Source organism: Vicugna pacos, chromosome 7 (genome assembly GCF_048564905.1).
Source record: "Vicugna pacos chromosome 7, VicPac4, whole genome shotgun sequence".
Taxonomy (NCBI): Eukaryota; Metazoa; Chordata; class Mammalia; order Artiodactyla; family Camelidae; genus Vicugna; species Vicugna pacos.
The window spans coordinates 83,431,862-83,448,654 of record NC_132993.1 but is presented as its reverse complement, the minus strand read 5'-3'; the positions used below and the strand labels follow the sequence as shown (position 1 = coordinate 83,448,654).

At 59.6% G+C, this 16,793-nt stretch overlaps 3 protein-coding genes across 3 annotated transcripts in view; all 3 read left to right on the top strand.

Annotated features, from left to right (window-relative positions):
• Positions 1-3,080, top strand: part of GCK (glucokinase) — a 42,665-nt gene extending 39,585 nt beyond the window's left edge. Inside the window, exons 8-10 of the mRNA XM_031679813.2 lie at positions 844-999; positions 1,606-1,839; positions 2,088-3,080. Coding sequence (XP_031535673.2) covers positions 844-999; positions 1,606-1,839; positions 2,088-2,232 — 535 coding nt within the window. The 3' untranslated portion in view covers positions 2,233-3,080. The remainder of the gene's footprint in view (positions 1-843; positions 1,000-1,605; positions 1,840-2,087) is intronic.
• A 1,659-nt stretch (positions 3,081-4,739) lies between these two features.
• MYL7 (myosin light chain 7) lies at positions 4,740-7,240 on the top strand. The gene is made up of 7 exons (XM_006217124.4): positions 4,740-4,827; positions 5,059-5,172; positions 5,363-5,438; positions 5,773-5,877; positions 6,244-6,322; positions 6,533-6,581; positions 7,071-7,240. Exons 1-7 carry the CDS (start codon positions 4,825-4,827, stop codon positions 7,170-7,172), a joined length of 528 nt encoding a protein of 175 aa, XP_006217186.1. The 5' UTR covers positions 4,740-4,824; the 3' UTR covers positions 7,173-7,240.
• Positions 7,241-9,212: 1,972 nt separating this feature from the next.
• On the top strand, positions 9,213-16,712 carry POLD2 (DNA polymerase delta 2, accessory subunit). The gene is made up of 11 exons (XM_072965271.1): positions 9,213-9,279; positions 10,572-10,845; positions 13,314-13,435; positions 13,620-13,743; positions 13,982-14,096; positions 14,245-14,443; positions 14,742-14,822; positions 14,966-15,123; positions 15,347-15,474; positions 15,965-16,066; positions 16,447-16,712. The coding sequence occupies exons 2-11, from the start codon at positions 10,626-10,628 to the stop codon at positions 16,605-16,607; spliced, it is 1,410 nt and encodes a 469-aa protein (XP_072821372.1). The 5' UTR covers positions 9,213-9,279; positions 10,572-10,625; the 3' UTR covers positions 16,608-16,712.
• Positions 16,713-16,793: the final 81 nt, after the last annotated feature.

Genomic DNA, 16,793 nt, shown 5'->3' with positions numbered 1-16,793 from the left:
ATGTGAACAGGGGACAGTGAGAAATGCGAAGGATTAGTCCTCAAAAACACGGTCTGTGGCTAGATAGGCCAGGACCGCCCCTCCCCCTCCTTCTGACAGATGACCGCTGGCATAGGAAGGGTCTGAGATGCCCGCAGCAACGTCTACTGGGTTTAACCCACAATTCCCCAGAACACAGATCTGAACACGTTCGCAGAATGAATGCCAGTGTTTTGTGGAATGCTGCGGGCTCCCAGACAGCTAGAGAAACAGCCCTCACGGCACTTGTCATGAGTCAGGGCTCTCCTTTATGAACCGCCTACTGCGTGCCAGGCGCGTGCTGACTCCTTCATGAGCGTCCTCTCTGGCCCTCATAGACCTCTACTAGTATTCAATGGACCACAGCATGAACATATGGAGGCTTACAGACTAGCACGAGCCATCGTGCCAGCTCCGTGGATTCCAGGAGCACAGGGCCTAGGAACCCTGGGGTAGAGGGCACCCCAGGCTGGTCACTAGCCCCTCTGAGCCTTAGTTTCCCCAACTGTCACTGGGTGATGAGAACAGCACCCATCACACGGCTGTGGGAAAACCGCAGTGGGCTCAGCGCTGGGCCCCTCACGAGCAAGGTCTCAGAGGGACTGGGCTGAGGCCCGGCAGTACAGCCAGCCGTGCTCCCACCGCCGCAAAGCCTCGCTTGATGAATGAGGGAACGGGCATAAACCCAGTTTTGCCGAGGTGTGGGTCACAGCCTCCCATATGTCCTCTTCGTGGGTGCGGTGAGGGGCGGTGGTGCCAGCTCCTGGCCTCCACCTGCGCGTGGGGAGCTCCCTGCTGGGGATGACCCCGCTGCCCCCTGTCCAGGTACGAGAAGCTCATCGGCGGCAAGTACATGGGCGAGCTGGTGCGACTCGTGCTGCTGAAGCTTGTGGACGAGGACCTGCTCTTCCACGGGGAGGCCTCGGAGCAGCTGCGCACGCGCGGCGCCTTTGAGACACGCTTCGTGTCGCAGGTGGAGAGGTGCGCGGGGCGCGCGGGGCAAGGGGTGGGTTACAGCTGTCAGTGAGCATCAGGAGGGGTCCTGGACCAGGACGCCCTGGGACGTGGGGGCGGGGTTCCAAATGTGGGCGGGACCTGGGCGGGGCTCGGGGGTCAGGGCTGAGGGCCGGGGGCCCGGACCAGGGTGAGATTCCCTGGGTAGGAGTGTGGTCCAGGGGCGCAGTGCCAGGGCCCCGGCTCAGGAGTTTACGCGGCGGGACTCAGGGGGCAGGGGTCTAGGGCGGGCGTAAGGTCCCGGGTTGGGGCGCCGGGCAGTCGATGGAGTCCGTGAGTCTCCCTAGTGGCTCCCTACTCGCTATGGACCTAGTCTCAATTCACACAACAGCTGCAAGGCGCGGCAGCGTCACCCACCTTAGGGCGGAGAACCCGGGCTTAGAGAGAGGAGTAATGACAGGTTACTGCTGGTCCCTGGCGGAGCCCGACCTGCCCCACTCCGGAGCCTGAGCCCCAAGCGCTTTGCCTGGGAGAGGCGGTCAGGGGGAGGGAAGAGGCGGCCGCTATATGGGAGTCAGGCTGGCCAGGAGCGAAGCGACCCTTCGGCGACGCCCTCCCGCCCCCGCCCCGCAGCGACTCGGGCGACCGCAAGCAGATCTACAACATTCTGAGCACGCTGGGGCTGAGGCCGTCGGCCACCGACTGCGACATCGTGCGCCGCGCCTGCGAGAGCGTGTCCACGCGCGCCGCGCGCATGTGCGCCGCGGGGCTGGCGGGCGTCATCAACCGCATGCGCGAGAGCCGCAGCGAGGACGTGATGCGCATCACCGTGGGCGTGGACGGCTCGGTGTACAAGCTGCACCCGAGGTGAGCCCGCACGGCCATCTGCCCCTCCCCGCCGCGCCCAGCTTCCGCCTCCGAATTCGCGCCGGGAGGGCAGAGCCCTGGAGTCAGTCTATATGTGCCATACACAGGCCGAAACACACACTCTCTGAGGTCCCAGGGATCCTTATCTCATCCCCATGCCCCTTGACACAGGAGAAGGGTCCCCTTGGCTTAGCCCCTGCCCTGCATTCAGCGCGTGGTGACAGCAGCCCTGCTTCCCCTCTGCTCAGCTTCAAGGAGCGGTTCCACACCAGCGTGCGCAGGCTGACGCCCAGCTGTGAAATCACCTTCATCGAGTCGGAGGAGGGCAGCGGCCGGGGCGCGGCCTTGATCTCCGCGGTGGCCTGTAAGAAGGCCTGCATGCTGGGCCAGTGAGGACAGAGGCTGCACAAGCAAGGAGGCTGTGGCCGGCCGCTGGACGTGGGCTCCAGGGAGCGCGCTCCCTGCCGGTGCTCCCAACCCGGCCCAGTCAAGAGGCTTCTCCGTGTAAGGACCCTGGACGCCTCCCATCCCCACTGTGATCCCCAGAAGTTGGGGAAAGCCCGTCGAGGGGAGTGCGTGGCTTGGAGCAGGCCTCTTCGCTCAGGGTCAGTGGACAGGACAGCCCTAGGGCTCTGACTGGGTTGGGGGCTGAGATGAGCAGGGATGGAGACCCCCCCCCAAAGTACCTCACCTTTCTTGCTGGAATCAAGGACCCAGAAGGGAGTCACTCACTCAGGATTTTGTTGCATTTGTGCACTGCTTGGAACTTTCAGCCTGGCTCAGCCAACCTTGGGCCCTGGCTCTGGGAAGGAGATGCCCCTTGGACCCTGCTATGGCCTGCCTTCCCTGGGAACTTGGCACACATAGGGAGACAGCCCTTGTCACCTGGCCAGACCTAGACCTGGGTTCCATAGGGTGATTTGAGGCGGGTGCTGCTGATCACCCAGGCCTGGCTGTTTTCTTGCTTGGGAAATGGGGGGACCAGCTCCACGGGGGAGGCTGCAGGTACCACGCACGAGGCCTGGAGATGGCAGCCTTTTCCCCCTCATACTGCCATCCGTGAGTGGTTTGTGGTTCTGGGATGGACCCTCACAGGAGGCCCAGAGGGCCCCAGGAAGAGGAGGCATCCCGCTACCCACAGGGAGTCTTAGGAGCACCTCCAGGATGGAGTCCTTGGCTCCCCCAGTGCTGGCTGGGAGAGAAACCCCAGGCAGCACTCAGCACACCCCCAAGGGACAACCCAGGCCTCCTTCTTCTCATCAGACCTCCATGCACCACGCCAACCTCTTCATGCCCAACCTGGGACCGTGTGGGGTTTTTTTTAATTAAAAGTTTTAAAAGTTTAGAACGTGACCTTGTCCACCATTCTTTGACCTGTGTGTAAGGGCTGTGGGACAACATGTATAAAGATGTGGTCACATGAACACAGACACTCTGCAGGCCTAGGCATGTCTTGGAATTTGTCATTGTCTCCGACCAGCTACGCCGGGGAGCATAGCGTAGAGTGACAGACCAGGCTGCAGAAACAGGAATGGGGTGGCATGGGGGGTCAGTGTGATCTGTGGTTCTGGACTTCTGGGGTGTGGTTCCACCTGACCCTAATCACACAGCCACTCTGAGGTTTCCAAGAGCTCCAAGGGTGTGTCCAGGAAGGAGTGGGGCTGCTCTGGGAAGGGGGCAGGCAGGGCTGGTCTCTAGGACTGGTCCTGCTGCAGGTTGTCTCAGCAGGGGGTCCCTCGGAGCCACTTGCGTTGTGGCAGTGATGGGGGGACCAGGAGTTGAAGAAGTTACTTGATTTCTGAGGTGCTTCCAGATGCTCCTGGATGAAATGCCTAGCCTGGAGCCTAAGACCATCTTCCACGTAAACCCAGTTACAAACGAACACATATTTGTAAGATTTTAACATACACTTATTTTTTAATAAGAGAAGCTATCCAGCAAATCAGGAATGACTGTGCTGTTTCGTTCAGGACTTGACCCAAAGTTGTGATTTTGCATAATCACATCCTCACTGAGATGTTCTCTCGTTTTCTGGTGTGTCTCATGTGCAATTACTTCTGATTTTTTTAGTTCTCTCGAGTCAAAATTTTGCATCAAATTATGTTTGTGCAAGCATCACTTCTTTATCAGGACGAATGTACTCATGTTTAGCGTTCACGCACAGTATAGAATCTCATTTTGTCCTGGGGTGGCAGGGGGCCCTCTCCTGTTCCAGGTTCAAGGGGGCAGCCAGTGGCCCACTCCTTCTGGTCTGGAAGGTCCCCAGCCCCGCAGCCCTTCTCTTCCCTGGGCCAGCAAGGGGCCGGTGAGGCAGCTGCTCTGGCACCACGGTGAGAGTCCGGGCCCCTCATTTTGGGGTTGAGCCCCACATGAAGGGCTAATGACCTGCTTTCACGGGGGTCCCAGTGGACTCGGGGTCCAGGCAGTGCTCCACACTCCAAAAGCATCACACTCAGGTTCTTTTGGGGGTCGCAGCCAACTCAGGGCTGCCTTCTCCCCTTGGTCAGAGGGGCCAGAGCCAAGCGTCTTCACCAAAACCTCTGGGAATCTCTGGGGGGAGTGGGGGCGACTCGGGCCAGAGACCATCCTCAGACCCGCCCAGTGCCTTCCCACGCCCAGTGGGGGCTCTGGGCCTGCCCTCCCCACGCTGTCCTCTTGGCCTGTGCAGATTCTGGGCTGGAACTGCAGGAAGGACAGTCAGGTGGGGGCAGCAGGGCCCCGCATTCAGCACTAGAAGGGGGAGAGCGGCAAGCCTGGTGCTGCCAGGATGGGTGGACACCCGGATGTGACATGTTGGGGGCCTGAAGGTCACCAGGAATGTGGCTGGAATCTGCTTGGGGCCCTGTCCTCCCCCAGCCCAGGCACAGGCTGCCAAGTTTGGGCCTGTCCTCTCCTCCTGTCCTTATTTGGCGCTCCAGGTGATAAGGCTGAGACATAAAGGGGGCTGTGGGCCCCTCACAGCGACCAGGCTGCAGCACAGAGAGGATGGTGAGTGCCCAGTGGGGGGGACTCCAGGCCAGTGGCTCCCAGCTGCTGTCCTTTGGGCTGGGGGAACAGAGCCGGTGACTTCTGTGCCTATGTTGGGCCTGGAGAGGTGGTCCCCAGAGATAGGAAGAGGACCCTGACCCCGGCTGTCCTGGGAACGCTGTGGGGGTGTCCATGGTGGGGAGTCTTTAGGGAGCTGGGGAGAGGACCCCTCTCCACCCATGGGGGTTGCAGGCCAGCAGGAAGGCGGGGACCCGGAGCAAGGCGGCAGCCACCAAGCAGGCCCAGCGAGGCTCTTCCAACGTCTTCTCCATGTTCGAGCAAGCCCAGATCCAGGAGTTCAAGGAAGTGAGTGCCCCACCGCCAACAGCCTGGGACCCATCGGGGCACCCTGTCCCGCATACACTCCCTCTTCTCTGTAGGCCAGTGGTCCTGGCCCCTGTCCCTGCTCCTCCTACCACCCAGGACTCCCCGACTTCCCACTTCCCCTAGGGTGGGGGCTGCTCCCATCTGGAGACTGTGACCCCTTGCCTCGCAGGCCTTCAGCTGCATCGACCAGAACCGTGATGGCATCATCTGCAAGTCGGACCTCCGAGAGACCTACTCCCAGCTGGGTGAGGCGAGCCCATCTCCACCCAGCCGTGCCCTGCTCGGGCCAGGGACTCAGCTCAGAGCTGCTGGGCTGGTGGGAGGGGACAGGCCTCCTGTCAGTCAGTGGCCCTGCCTGTTCTTGCTGCTCACGCCTCCCTTCCCCTCACACTGCCCCGACTGTCTCCTCACACACCCCTCATCGCGCCTTCCTTCCACTTCACCTCCCCACCCAGAGCTGCCTCTGACTCTCTACCTCTCTACCCTCCGTGGTTGGGAAGGAGGGAAGGGCAGCCTGGGCCCTACTCACAGACACTCAAGGTCTCCGTGTCCATCTCACGCCCCTCTCCGCCCCACCAGGGAAGGTGAATGTCCCGGAAGAGGAGTTGGACGCCATGCTGCAGGAAGGGAAGGGGCCCATCAACTTCACCGTATTCCTCACACTCTTTGGGGAGAAGCTCAATGGTGAGCCTGGGGCAGGTCTGGCTCCTCCCGGCAGGGCAGCAAGCCTGAACCCCACCCAGACCCCACCAGGCCCTTGCCCACCCAGAGGCTGTGGGGCACCCCCCTGCCTCCCAGACCCATGGGCACTGATTGCCTCGAGCCCCGACTTAATTTGGGAGCCTCTACTCCCAAATCCCTAATTGCAATCTCCTGCCCATCTCAGAAGACAGCTGATCTTGGCTTCTCTGACCCCAAGAGACATTTTGTATTGGAACACCCACCCACCTCTCTGGGACATGGAAGTTTCCCCTTGCACCCTGGGGTCCTCCTAAGTGGGGGCTGGAGGCTGGGGGAGTGGGTGCTCACCTGGCTCCTTTGGCCTCCCAGGGACAGACCCCGAGGAAGCCATCCTGAGTGCCTTCCGCCTGTTTGACCCCAGTGGCAAGGGCGTGGTGAACAAGGATGAGTAAGTGTGAGTGGTGGGGCGAGGGGTGAGCGGTGAGGGGCACCATTTGGGAAGCAGGGAGGGAGGTGGGTCCTACTGTGAGGGTAGCCACCTGTACTTGGGAGCCTCTGTGCTCTTGAGGGGTGGCCACCTGGGCCGTGGGAGCCTTTGTACCCGCTTCCAGTGTGACTACCCACCCAAGGCTCTCCCCACTGCTCCCCACTCCTCCAGGTTCAAGCAGCTCCTCCTGACCCAGGCAGACAAGTTCTCTCTGGCTGAGGTGAGAATCCAGGCTTCAACACCTCTCCCCAACCCCTCTGCAGGGCTGTCACCCTGTGGGGCCCTGGGGAGACCTCAGTGGCCCACTGCCCTCGTGGGGGCTCTCTGGAGGGTGAAGGATGTGGACTCAGAAAGGGATGAGGTGTGTGGGATGAGTGAGCTGGGTGTGCAAAGGCCCTGGGGCCAGAGAGCACAGTGCGCCTTGACATCTGGAAGAGATTCCGGACACACAGGGCTGCGGAGCAGAGGGGCAGCCCAGTGACCAGGGTGAGCCCTTTAACCCACAGCCCCTTTCCGGCCCCCTTCTCAGGCTGCTCAAAGTCGGACAACAGAAAAGCAGTAACTCAGAGTTTGAGGTTTGGGGCTGAAAAAGCTCAGGAGCAGTGCACAGCCCCAAGGGGCAGGATGAAGGGTCACAGCCCTCCCCCAGGTCACAGCCACCGCCCCCAGGCCTCCCTGGCTGGGCTGCCTCTCACCAGTGCCTTCCCAGGTGGAGCAGATGTTCGAGCTGACGCCCATGGACCTGGCGGGGAACATCGACTACAAGTCCCTGTGCTACATCATCACCCACGGGGACGAGAAAGAGGAGTGAGCTTGGCGCTGGTGGCTGTGACTCAGGGCCAGTCTCCGAGGATGCCCCAATAAAAGCTGTTTCTAAATCAGAACCGGAGTGGTGGCCTGTCTGTGACAGATGGGTGGGGGTGCCAAGGGGATCCGAGGGGCCTGATGCAGAGATGGCTGTGAGTGGGGGTGAGCTGTGTGACAGAGGTGACTTCTGGCCCCTCGCTCAGGACTGGCTTCCATTTCTCTGGAGAACACAGGCAGATGCGTTGAGCTGGCTGTGAAAAGGGCAAGACTTCTTGCTTTTCCATCTCCGTGATGAGCACGGGGTTCCAGCTTAGCGCTTATTCCATAACACATCTGCCTTCTTTCTCTTGACTTTGGTGGAGAGGTTCTTTTCTGGGTTGGCAGGAGATTTTGTTTTACTTATCTCCCCAGCTTGGCCTGAAGCTCCATCCCACCAGAGCCTCGGCCTCGCTAGATGGGGTGCGTGTGGGATGTGGGGTGTGGGGGCAGGTGGCCTCACTGGGTTGGCAAGGTGTGCAGCCCACGGTCAGTGAGGATCCTGGCCCCTGTTCTTTGCGTTTTCTGATTTTATCCTGAGTCCTCCGCAGTCCCCAGCCCGGGCCGCAGTCCCTGCCCTGCCCCCACCCCATCTCAGAGGCAGGGCGCACACTTTTTCTCCAGCCTTGTTAACTCCTGCTGATAAAGTTAAAGACAGGCTCTTTTATCAGCCCCGCCCTGCCAGGAGAAATCTTGGAATTGCATCCTTCCCCAGGAGGTGTGGCCTGTCCTGAGGTTTAGCGGACAAGGTCTGATGGTCTTCGCTGTCCCAGTGCCCCACCTCGCCCACCTTCTGGTCCAATCCCTCTCCCAGCAGGCAGAGAGCTCCAGTTTCCTGGTTTGGGTAGGAGGGTCTGAGAGATTGCAGTACATGTGGATTGCTGGTACACATACAATGTTAGGGCTAAGAGTCAGGCTGCCTTGGTGTGAATCCTAGCTGTTACTCACTAGGCATGTGACCTCTCTGTGCCTCAGTTTCCTCATCTTCAAAGGGTTATATGAGGATTAGTGAATTAGTATATGTCAAGCATCTAGAACAGTGTCAGGTCCATAGCAAGAGCTTTGATGTGTTATCCGTTATTATTACCTACTTGTAGTTGAGACAAGACCGGGACTTGGGAACAGACTCAGAGCGAATGAGCAGAACAGCATGTGCTAAAGGGCGCGTGAGACAGAATCCCGGGGCTGGTGGGAGTGGAGAGGAAGCTTCATGGGGAAGGGGCACTTGGGCTCGCTTAGGAAGTCTGTGGATAATGGAGATGTGGAATCCCCCACCCCCGCCCCGAAGTCGGGGACGGCAAAGGGAAAACCTTGGTAGGTAGGAAGCAGCGTGGATGATGAAGGACAGAGGACAGCAGAGACTGGGGAGTGTTGGGTGAAGACTGGCAGGGCTGTGGCCCTGTGCGGAGGGCCTTAGGCAGCCGGTCGGCTTCCTTAACCTAACCCTGACCCTAAGTCCTCCCCCGCTGTCCTGGATCCCAGTCCCTGGCCCTGTCCTCGGACCTGAGGAGGAGTAATATTTCCCCTTGGGCGGCGCAGCCATCGGCCTCAGTCCTCCCACACTGGCGTCAGCACTGGAGTCTACCTCAGAGGCACCCGGCAGGGTCCTGGGGTGGCGCGATGGGTGCCAAATCTCGGGAAAGGAAGGCTAGGGGACTTCAGGGACAGACAGGACTCAGGGGAGCGCCTGGGCTGATGCGTCCCACACGCGTGCGCACAGGTCCCTAGGCGCCAACCCCGCCTCGAGTTACCCGGGGAACCGGCGGCGTGGCTCCGCGCACGCGCAGCGCCCAGGGGCGGGGCGTGCGGCAATGAATGGGGCGGGGAGCGCGAGGATTCGTGGGAGCCCCCGCGGTGATGGACGGAGCAGGGAGCGCGGCGATTGGCGGGATGCAGCATGGGCGGGGCGGGGCGCGCGGGTCAGCGGGAGGCGGAGCGCGGCGGTAGGCGGGTCCCGCGGGGATGAGCAAGGAGGACTGCGCGGCGATTGGTGGGATGCAGCGGTGGGCGGGGCGGGGCGCGCAGAATGGCGGGAGACGGCGCGCGGCAGAGGGCGGGCGGTGGTGCGCGGAAAGGTAAGTGGGGTCTGGTGTTGCCCCAGCCGCGTGGGGCCGGAGGCTTGGGGCTTCTGGTGTCCACTCTTGGTGGCGGGTTAAGTTGTGTCTCGCGAGGACTGAGCAGCGTCTCTGCTGTACCCCCAAGACCTCCTCGGAGTGCCGGCCGGGGACTGGGGGCTGGGGCCGCGGGGTTCCTACGGAAACTGCAGCTTGGGTGCCATCCGCACTCAGCACTTTGAGGCGGAAAGTGAATTCAGATTCCGTCCCAGCCCAGAGCTGTTCGATAGGAACAGAATACAGGCCACGTAATAGCTGTGATAAAAGGGTTTAAAAAAAAAAAGGGAGAAATCGGTTTTAGTGCCACATCTTATTCAACTCATTACGTGCAAACTATTAAAAATCCCAGCACGCATGCAAAGAAATGACAGCCACTCCTCGCACTGATCTGGGAACCTGCTGTGGATTTGATGCCTGCATCACATCTCGGTGGGGCTCTTGGCTGCTTCTGGAAAGTGGGCTCAGGTGCTGATACTTCTGCTCTCCTGAAGCTTTTGTTCTAGTCAGAGGAGGCAGACAGTAAACTTGAAATGTATTGTTTGTTGGAAGGTAATTGCCATGAAAAACAATAAACATTGGAGAAGCAGAAGTGCCAGGGGAGGGCTGCAGTTGCAGAAAGTGAGATTTGAGCAGACTTGAGGGAGAGAAGCCAGTGAGCCACACGTGTATGGGGGAGGAGCTGGCCTCCTGGTGGGGAGACAGGAGGACAGGACCAGTGGGGCAGATCTCATAGGCCACAGTAGGCACTTGGGGTTTTAGTCTATGAAATGGGGAACCTTTGGAGGGTTTTGAGCAGAGAAGTGCCTGATTCAGGTTTTACTTTATTTATAACATTTAATAATAGGCTAATTATCTTATGGTAATAATAAGGCTGGCCTCATGCCCTGAGGTGGGGCAGGTCCTGGGGAGCTGGATGGAAGCAGACGAGGAATTCTTTCTGGAGTGTGTGAAACTTAAGTCCGTGATGGTTGTCGAGGTGAAGGTGTGGAGTAGGCAGTGCATGCCTGAGACAGGTTTGGAGAGCTCCAGGTGGGAGAAGCATTTCCTAGCATCCCTCATCTCCATCTTTGGATGCAAGATACAGGGTGAGACATTGGTATCCAACACAGTCGATTTCTAGGTGCCGTTCTGACCGAAGTCTGGTGGGCACTACAAGTCCTCCCAGCGCCTGGTGGGTGCAGTGGAGACACACCAGGAACTCAGCTGCCTTTGAGGTGGGCCAGGGTTGCAGGAATGTGTTTGTGTTCTCCCAGGGACCACCTCCTCCTTGGCCTGGGCACTGCGGGCCTGACACATCCAGCACGGCCATGTTTGCTGAGCAGGCCGCCCAGAGGGCGCACACTCTGCTGTCCCCACCGTCAGCCAGCAACGCCACCTTTTCCCGGGTGCCCGTGGTGACTTACACCAACTCCTCGCAGCCCTTCCGGCTGGGGGAACGCAGCTTTAGCAGGCAGTATGCCCACATCTATGCCACCCGCCTCATCCAGATGAGGCCTTTCCTGGTGAGCCGGGCCCAGCAGCGGTGGGGTAAGTGACCAGCTTGGGGACGTGCTTCCGTGTTTGTTGGGCACAAATCTCCTGTCCCTTGGGGTCTTTGTCTTTCTAATCACATGGCCTGGGCAGCGCACATCTTTTTCTTTTTTCCCCTTTTCTTCCGTGGTGATCTCTCCTGTTTGAAGTTATTCTTGGTGACCCCCATGACTTTCAACTTTTGGGTGATACTCCATTACCCCATTCTTAACTATTTGTGAGAATGGCTTGCTGTGTAGTTTTCAATTCAGCTGCGAGGTCTGTAAACTGAAATTTTGTGGGTGAGACCATGTCTTACTCATTTTTACTGCCCCCAGCACTAGGCTCACTGGGTCTCAGCCCAGGTTGTGCATCAGAACCGCTTGGAAACCTTTTGGGAAGCACCGGTGCTCAGGTCCATCCCTTCCCACCAGGTCCACTGGATGGACTCAGGTTTATTACAGGCGGCAGGAGAACACTAGCTAGGTGGTCGCATTGGAGATGTCTTCTGTTTTCTTTACTACAGGCCGGAGTGTTATTCACCTTCTCTCCATCACATAACAAGGGTCTCCTTCCTCTGGCTCCCAGTGGCCTTTTGTTCACTTTCCTTGAAACCCTCAGAGACACCAAGGTCAATGCCACCTTTTAGATTCTTGAGATTCATCTGCTCTGGTTCCACCAAAGCGTCTCAGTAACGGAAAACAGGCATTTTATTCTGTTCGCAGACTGGGATCAGGAGTTCAGACAGGGGCCCACAATGAATGGGGTCTTGGCTGGGTGACAGGCAGTGGGCAGCAGCGTTCACTGACCAGCCCAGGACACCTCCACGTCTGGCTTCTCCGTCTGGCGGGGCTTCCACATCAGAGCTCAGCCGTCTCAGAATTCGTTTCTCTTCACTCACGAGTTTCCTGAACACCTCCAGCCCTTTCTTGCCCTTGGCTTTCCCCGCACCTGGCACGCTTTTTCCCCAGGCCTCCTTCACGACCTCGACTTAAACGTCACGTGCTTCCCGAGGGGGCCTCGGCCACCAGGGCCTCCTCCATATCTCCTGCCTTGGCTCCCGTTTGTTCATGGCACTTGTCACAGCGGCAGACCCTCGGTCACTGCTGCCACCGCTCCCCCTGGACCGGAAGCCTCCGTGTTCACTCCCGGTGCTGGTGCCTGGCCTGGTGTCCACGCTCCGCCCAACGGACTGGTGTCCTGCCCTCCGCACAGGGGTGTGTGGTTCTGCCTGGTGCTCAGGCACACACTGGATCCCAGCTATGTCACCTTGGACATGTTACTTAGTCTCTCTGTGCCTCAGTTTCCTGAGCCATGTGGTCGGGTGATAATATGTGCAGTGGTGTGTTGTCGGGGGTACAGGAGTTCCGTGCGCCGGGCTCGACACAGCCACCTGGGGCCGAGTGAGAGCTCAGGAGACATCGGGGCTTTGGAATCTGTTATTTCTGTTGGTACCCGGCATTTCTGTCCAGTGCTGGTGCCCTCCTGATCTTGTTTTGAATTACTCCCCTCTACTTCCTCAGGGTTAGATCTGTGGAATGTTCTTGGTTATTCCAGGGCAGGAGGGGCTCATGCTGAGGTCAGCCGGGCTAAGGAAGGGGCTGGGCCTGAGTCCACATTATCCTTTCACCTCTGATAGCATTTTCTCCAGGCTTGGAGTCTGTACCAACAAACCCACAGGCCTTCTGGGACTTCACTCCTCCCTCCTCCCACCCGAGTGACCCCTGCATACCACGCCAGTCTTCCTTTCCCCCCTAGTGCTTCCCGCATGCTGTTCTCCGGGACCCCAGGCTGCCCAGCTCCACGGGGAGCAGGATGGGGTGGGTGGAGATATGAAGTTTGAATTTGGGGTATCTCTGTTTTCAGCAGACAAGCCGTTTGTGGGGCGGATGGAAAAATCCAAACTCTCAAAGGAATCTACTATTTTTAGGGCAGGGCTGGGTTGAGACTTGGCATACCTCTTTCTAAGAATCAGCGTTCTGATTTAGGTCTAAGTGAGGTAATCCTCTGCGTTGGTTTCCTGTGGCTGCTGTAATAAACAGCAAGCTACAAATTCGGTGACTTCAAACAACAGAAGTGTATTCTCTCTCACTCCTGGAGGCCGGAAGTCTGAGATCCCGGTGGCGAGAGGGCCGTGCTCCCTCCAGTCCTTCCCTGCCTCTTCCAGCCTCTGGCGGCTGCCCCATCATTGCTGGGCCACTGGTCACATCCCTCCAGTCTCTGCCCCGTCTTCATATGGCCTTCGCTGCACGTCTGCTTCTCTTGTGAGGATGCTTGGCATCCAGGGCCCAGCCACATCCAGAGTCCTTCTGTCCTCCTGGGACCAAGTGACCCTTTAGATCCAAGGGGTTCTTACATTTGACGTTCTCTCCCTCCTGATGGAGGCCAGGGCTCCGGGGCCACAGTGCATGCTGAAGGCTGTTCAGTGCTCCTTGCTGGGCTGGGAGGGCTGCCTGATCTCTGAACTCATGCCCCTTGTACCCCAGGCAGCGGAGTCCGAGTAAAGAAGCTGTGTGAGCTGCAGCCTGGGGAGAAGTGCTGTGTCGTGGGGACCCTCTTCAAGGCCATGCCGCTCCAGCCCTCCATCCTGCGGGAGATCAGTGAAGAGGTGAGGGTGGCCGGCTCACCAGGCCTTCCCCAGAACACTTCTCTGGGGGCACCGGTGGGGTCACCTGCCTTGGACCCAGGGAATCGGGGCTGGGCCTCTGCCCGCGGCAGGGCGGGGGCTGCAGGGCCATACTGGAGCCTTGGTGGGCTCTGGCCCTAAGACCACTCCCATCTTCGAATTCCAGCACAACCTGCTCCCCCAGCCTCCTCGGAGTAAATACATCCACCCAGACGATGAACTGATATTGGAAGATGAATTGCAACGGATCAAACTGGAGGGCACCATTGATGTGTCAAAGCTGGTCACAGGTGGGGGTGGGGGGTGGCCAAGCACCAGGGTGCTGGCACAGCTGCATTCCTGGAGTGATTTGGGTTCAGGCAGTGGGCGACATCTAGGTAGGGGGTCAGTTCCTCCCACCTCCACCCTAAGGCAGTGACCCCAGGAAGCATATGCTCTCTTGAGCATCTGGCTTTGCCGTTTGGGTGCCTGGAAGGAGGTGGTGGCCCCTCGGGCCATGCTCCCGGGCCTGACCCTGCTGCTCCCCAGGGACAGTCTTGGCCGTGCTGGGCTCTACGGGAGATGACGGGAAGTTCCTGGTGGAGGACCACTGCTTTGCCGGGCTTGCCCCTCAGAAGTCCCCGTGGCCTCTCGACACAGACAGGTGAGGAGCAGCCACCCGGGGCTGGGTCAGTGGTCCCATCTCCCCTTCTCACCCATGACGGTGATGGAGCCCCACCAGCAGCTCCCCACGCCCTCCTGGGGGCCCCTTGCTTTCCCAGCACCCAGGGGGACCCCATCTTCTCCTGCAGGTTTGTGCTGCTGGTGTCCGGTCTGGGCTTGGGTGGAGGCGGGGGTGAGAGCCTGCTGGGCACCCAGCTGCTGGTGGATGTAGTGACGGGGCAGCTTGGGGACGAAGGGGAGCAGTGCAGTGCAGCCCACGTCTCCCGGGTCATCCTCGCGGGGAACCTCCTCAGCCACAACACCCAGAACAGAGACTCCATCAACAAGGTATGTCGCCACTCGCCCACATCCAAGCCCCTCCCTCCCCAAAACGGGTCTTGCAGGTGTAACAGGAAGTGCCCTGCAGTGACCCTGGGACTGCCCGTGCTTGGGGGCCTGACCTTGTGCTCAGGCCCTGCTTTCTGAGGACAGTAGGGAGGGTCATTGCCAAGAACTCTTACTGTCCCCCTGTGGGTGGGGCTCTGCTCTGCTCTGCTCTCAGCCCTCCTGGCAGGGACTCTGGGCATCCTTTCGATCTAAGTCTCCCTTGGAGCCCGACAGCCTACGTATGGGCTTCTCCTCCCAGGCCAAGTACCTAACCAAGAAAACACAGGCAGCCAGCGTGGAGGCCGTCAAGATGCTGGATGAGATCCTTCTGCAGCTGAGTGTGAGTGAGCTGGGGGCCGGCCTGGGCTCGAGATCAGAGTCTTTGACACTGCAGTGGGAAGGCAGGTTGGGGAAGGAGGACCCCAGTAGGGTGCATGTGGAGGATGCTGGGCCCTGCTAACTCCTCTGCCCTGTGCCCTCCAGGCCTCCGTGCCCGTGGACGTGATGCCTGGCGAATTTGACCCAACCAACTACACGCTCCCCCAGCAGCCCCTGCACCCCTGCATGTTCCCACTGGCCACTGCCTACTCCACGCTCCAGCTGGTCACCAACCCCTACCAGGCCACCATCGATGGAGTCAGGTAGCCGCACACCAGCCTGACCCCTGGCCTTTTGCTTCAGTGGCACCAGGAGGGAAGGGTTGGGCCCAGGGCTGCAGGGGGGCCCACCTGGAACTGGGCTTTTTCTTGAGGTTGGCTTGAGAACCCTGCCATGAGGGCACCAGGGGAGCTCTGGGCTGGCCGCTGTGGGAGGAGCACAGATGGCGGCCCCCCAGGATGGGGTCAGCCGAGCCTTGCCTTGCAGATTCTTGGGGACATCGGGGCAGAACGTGAGTGACATTTTCCGGTACAGCAGCATGGAGGATCACTTGGAGATCCTGGAGTGGACCCTGCAAGTCCGTCACATCAGCCCCACGGCTCCTGACACCCTAGGTAATGGGACTCAGATATGTGGGGTGGGGGCAGAGGGCCAGAGAAGGCCTAAAAGGGCTCCCGTGATGCTCAGAGGGCTCCCAGCGTGGATTTGCACCCACCAGCCTTGTCGGGACCTGTCTAAGGAAAAACGCCCCAAAGCTTGATGTTCGTTTTGGGAGCTACTCTGGAATCTTATCTCTGTTTCTGGCCAAGGCCCTGCTTATGGCCGAAGGCAATGGGAGCACAGTGGGAGCTTGGGCTGGTCAGAGCACTGTCCCCTGCCCCTGGGCCCACCCAAAGGGGCGAAGGCGGCAGCAGCAGGGCGCACTGGCTCTGAGGTCATGTGGCAAAGTCTAGAGGCGTTTTCGTCATGACATCATGCTGCCAGGGTCACGCGTGCGAGATGGCGCCCCACGTCCTACATGGGACAGCCTCACCTAAACGTGCAGATGTCCCCTGTGCTGAGGCTGAGAAGTCCCCCTCTCAGCTGTGGGTCCTTCTTGTCCAGGTTGTTACCCTTTCTACAAAACGGACCCGTTCATCTTTCTGGAGTGCCCCCACGTCTACTTTTGTGGCAACACCCCCAGTTTTGGCTCCAAAGTCATCCGAGGTAAGTTTCGTCTCCTGGGGGCCCCAGGCCTGAGCTGTCATGAGATGTGCTCTCAACCGGGGCCAAGGCTCACAGAGTAAGTATCTGTTGGCGTGCCCAGGCCCCATTAGGGTGGATGCCCCCCGGCTCTGCCTGGTGGTGGCTGAGTGAGCGTGCCAGGCCTGGGCTGACATTGCCAAGCCAGAGCTCATTCTGGTCAGCGTGGCTTAAGCCTTGGACCTTTATGGTGTCCTTGGCCCTTTTCATTTCTGGTCCAAAGGAGCTTCTGGGGTCAGCGGTCCCATGATGCTGATGGGGAACTCCTGCTTAATTCTGGTGACTTCCTTTCAAGGAGGGCTCACGCAGAATCTAAGCTGGGCTCCCACGTGGCTTCCTTCCAGGCCCTGAGGACCAGACAGTGTTGTTGGTGGCTGTCCCGGACTTCAGCACCACACAGACCGCCTGCCTCGTGAATCTGCGCAGCCTGGCCTGCCAGCCCATCAGCTTCTCCGGCTTCGGGGCAGAGGAAGAGGACCTGGGAGGCCTGGGTCTGGGCCCCTGACTCTCAAAGGCTGCCTTGTCCAGGGAGGCCCCGACCATCCCTTCCCTGTGGCGTCAGCGCTGTGGCAGCTCTTGCTTTGTAAATAAAGCCTGGCTGTCTGCTGGTGTTGAGCTGTGCAGAGCTGGTGCCGGGCTGGGCACTCCTGTGGACGAAGCCTGTGGGGAATGGGAGCCTCCCTCCTCCCTC

What these genes read in the sequence shown, in the direction of transcription:
- POLD2 (XM_072965271.1), top strand. Translation starts at nt 10,626, where the DNA reads ATGTTTGCTGAGCAGGCCGCCCAGAGGGCGCACACTCTGCTGTCCCCA. An exon ending in GCCACCATCGATGGAGTCAG is followed by an intron (nt 15,124 to 15,346) that starts GTAGCCGCACAC and finishes CTTGCCTTGCAG; the next exon opens with ATTCTTGGGGACATCGGGGC. An exon ending in TGGCTCCAAAGTCATCCGAG is followed by an intron (nt 16,067 to 16,446) that starts GTAAGTTTCGTC and finishes GCTTCCTTCCAG; the next exon opens with GCCCTGAGGACCAGACAGTG.
- MYL7 (XM_006217124.4), top strand. An exon ending in CTTTGGGGAGAAGCTCAATG is followed by an intron (nt 5,878 to 6,243) that starts GTGAGCCTGGGG and finishes TTGGCCTCCCAG; the next exon opens with GGACAGACCCCGAGGAAGCC. An exon ending in ACAAGTTCTCTCTGGCTGAG is followed by an intron (nt 6,582 to 7,070) that starts GTGAGAATCCAG and finishes GTGCCTTCCCAG; the next exon opens with GTGGAGCAGATGTTCGAGCT.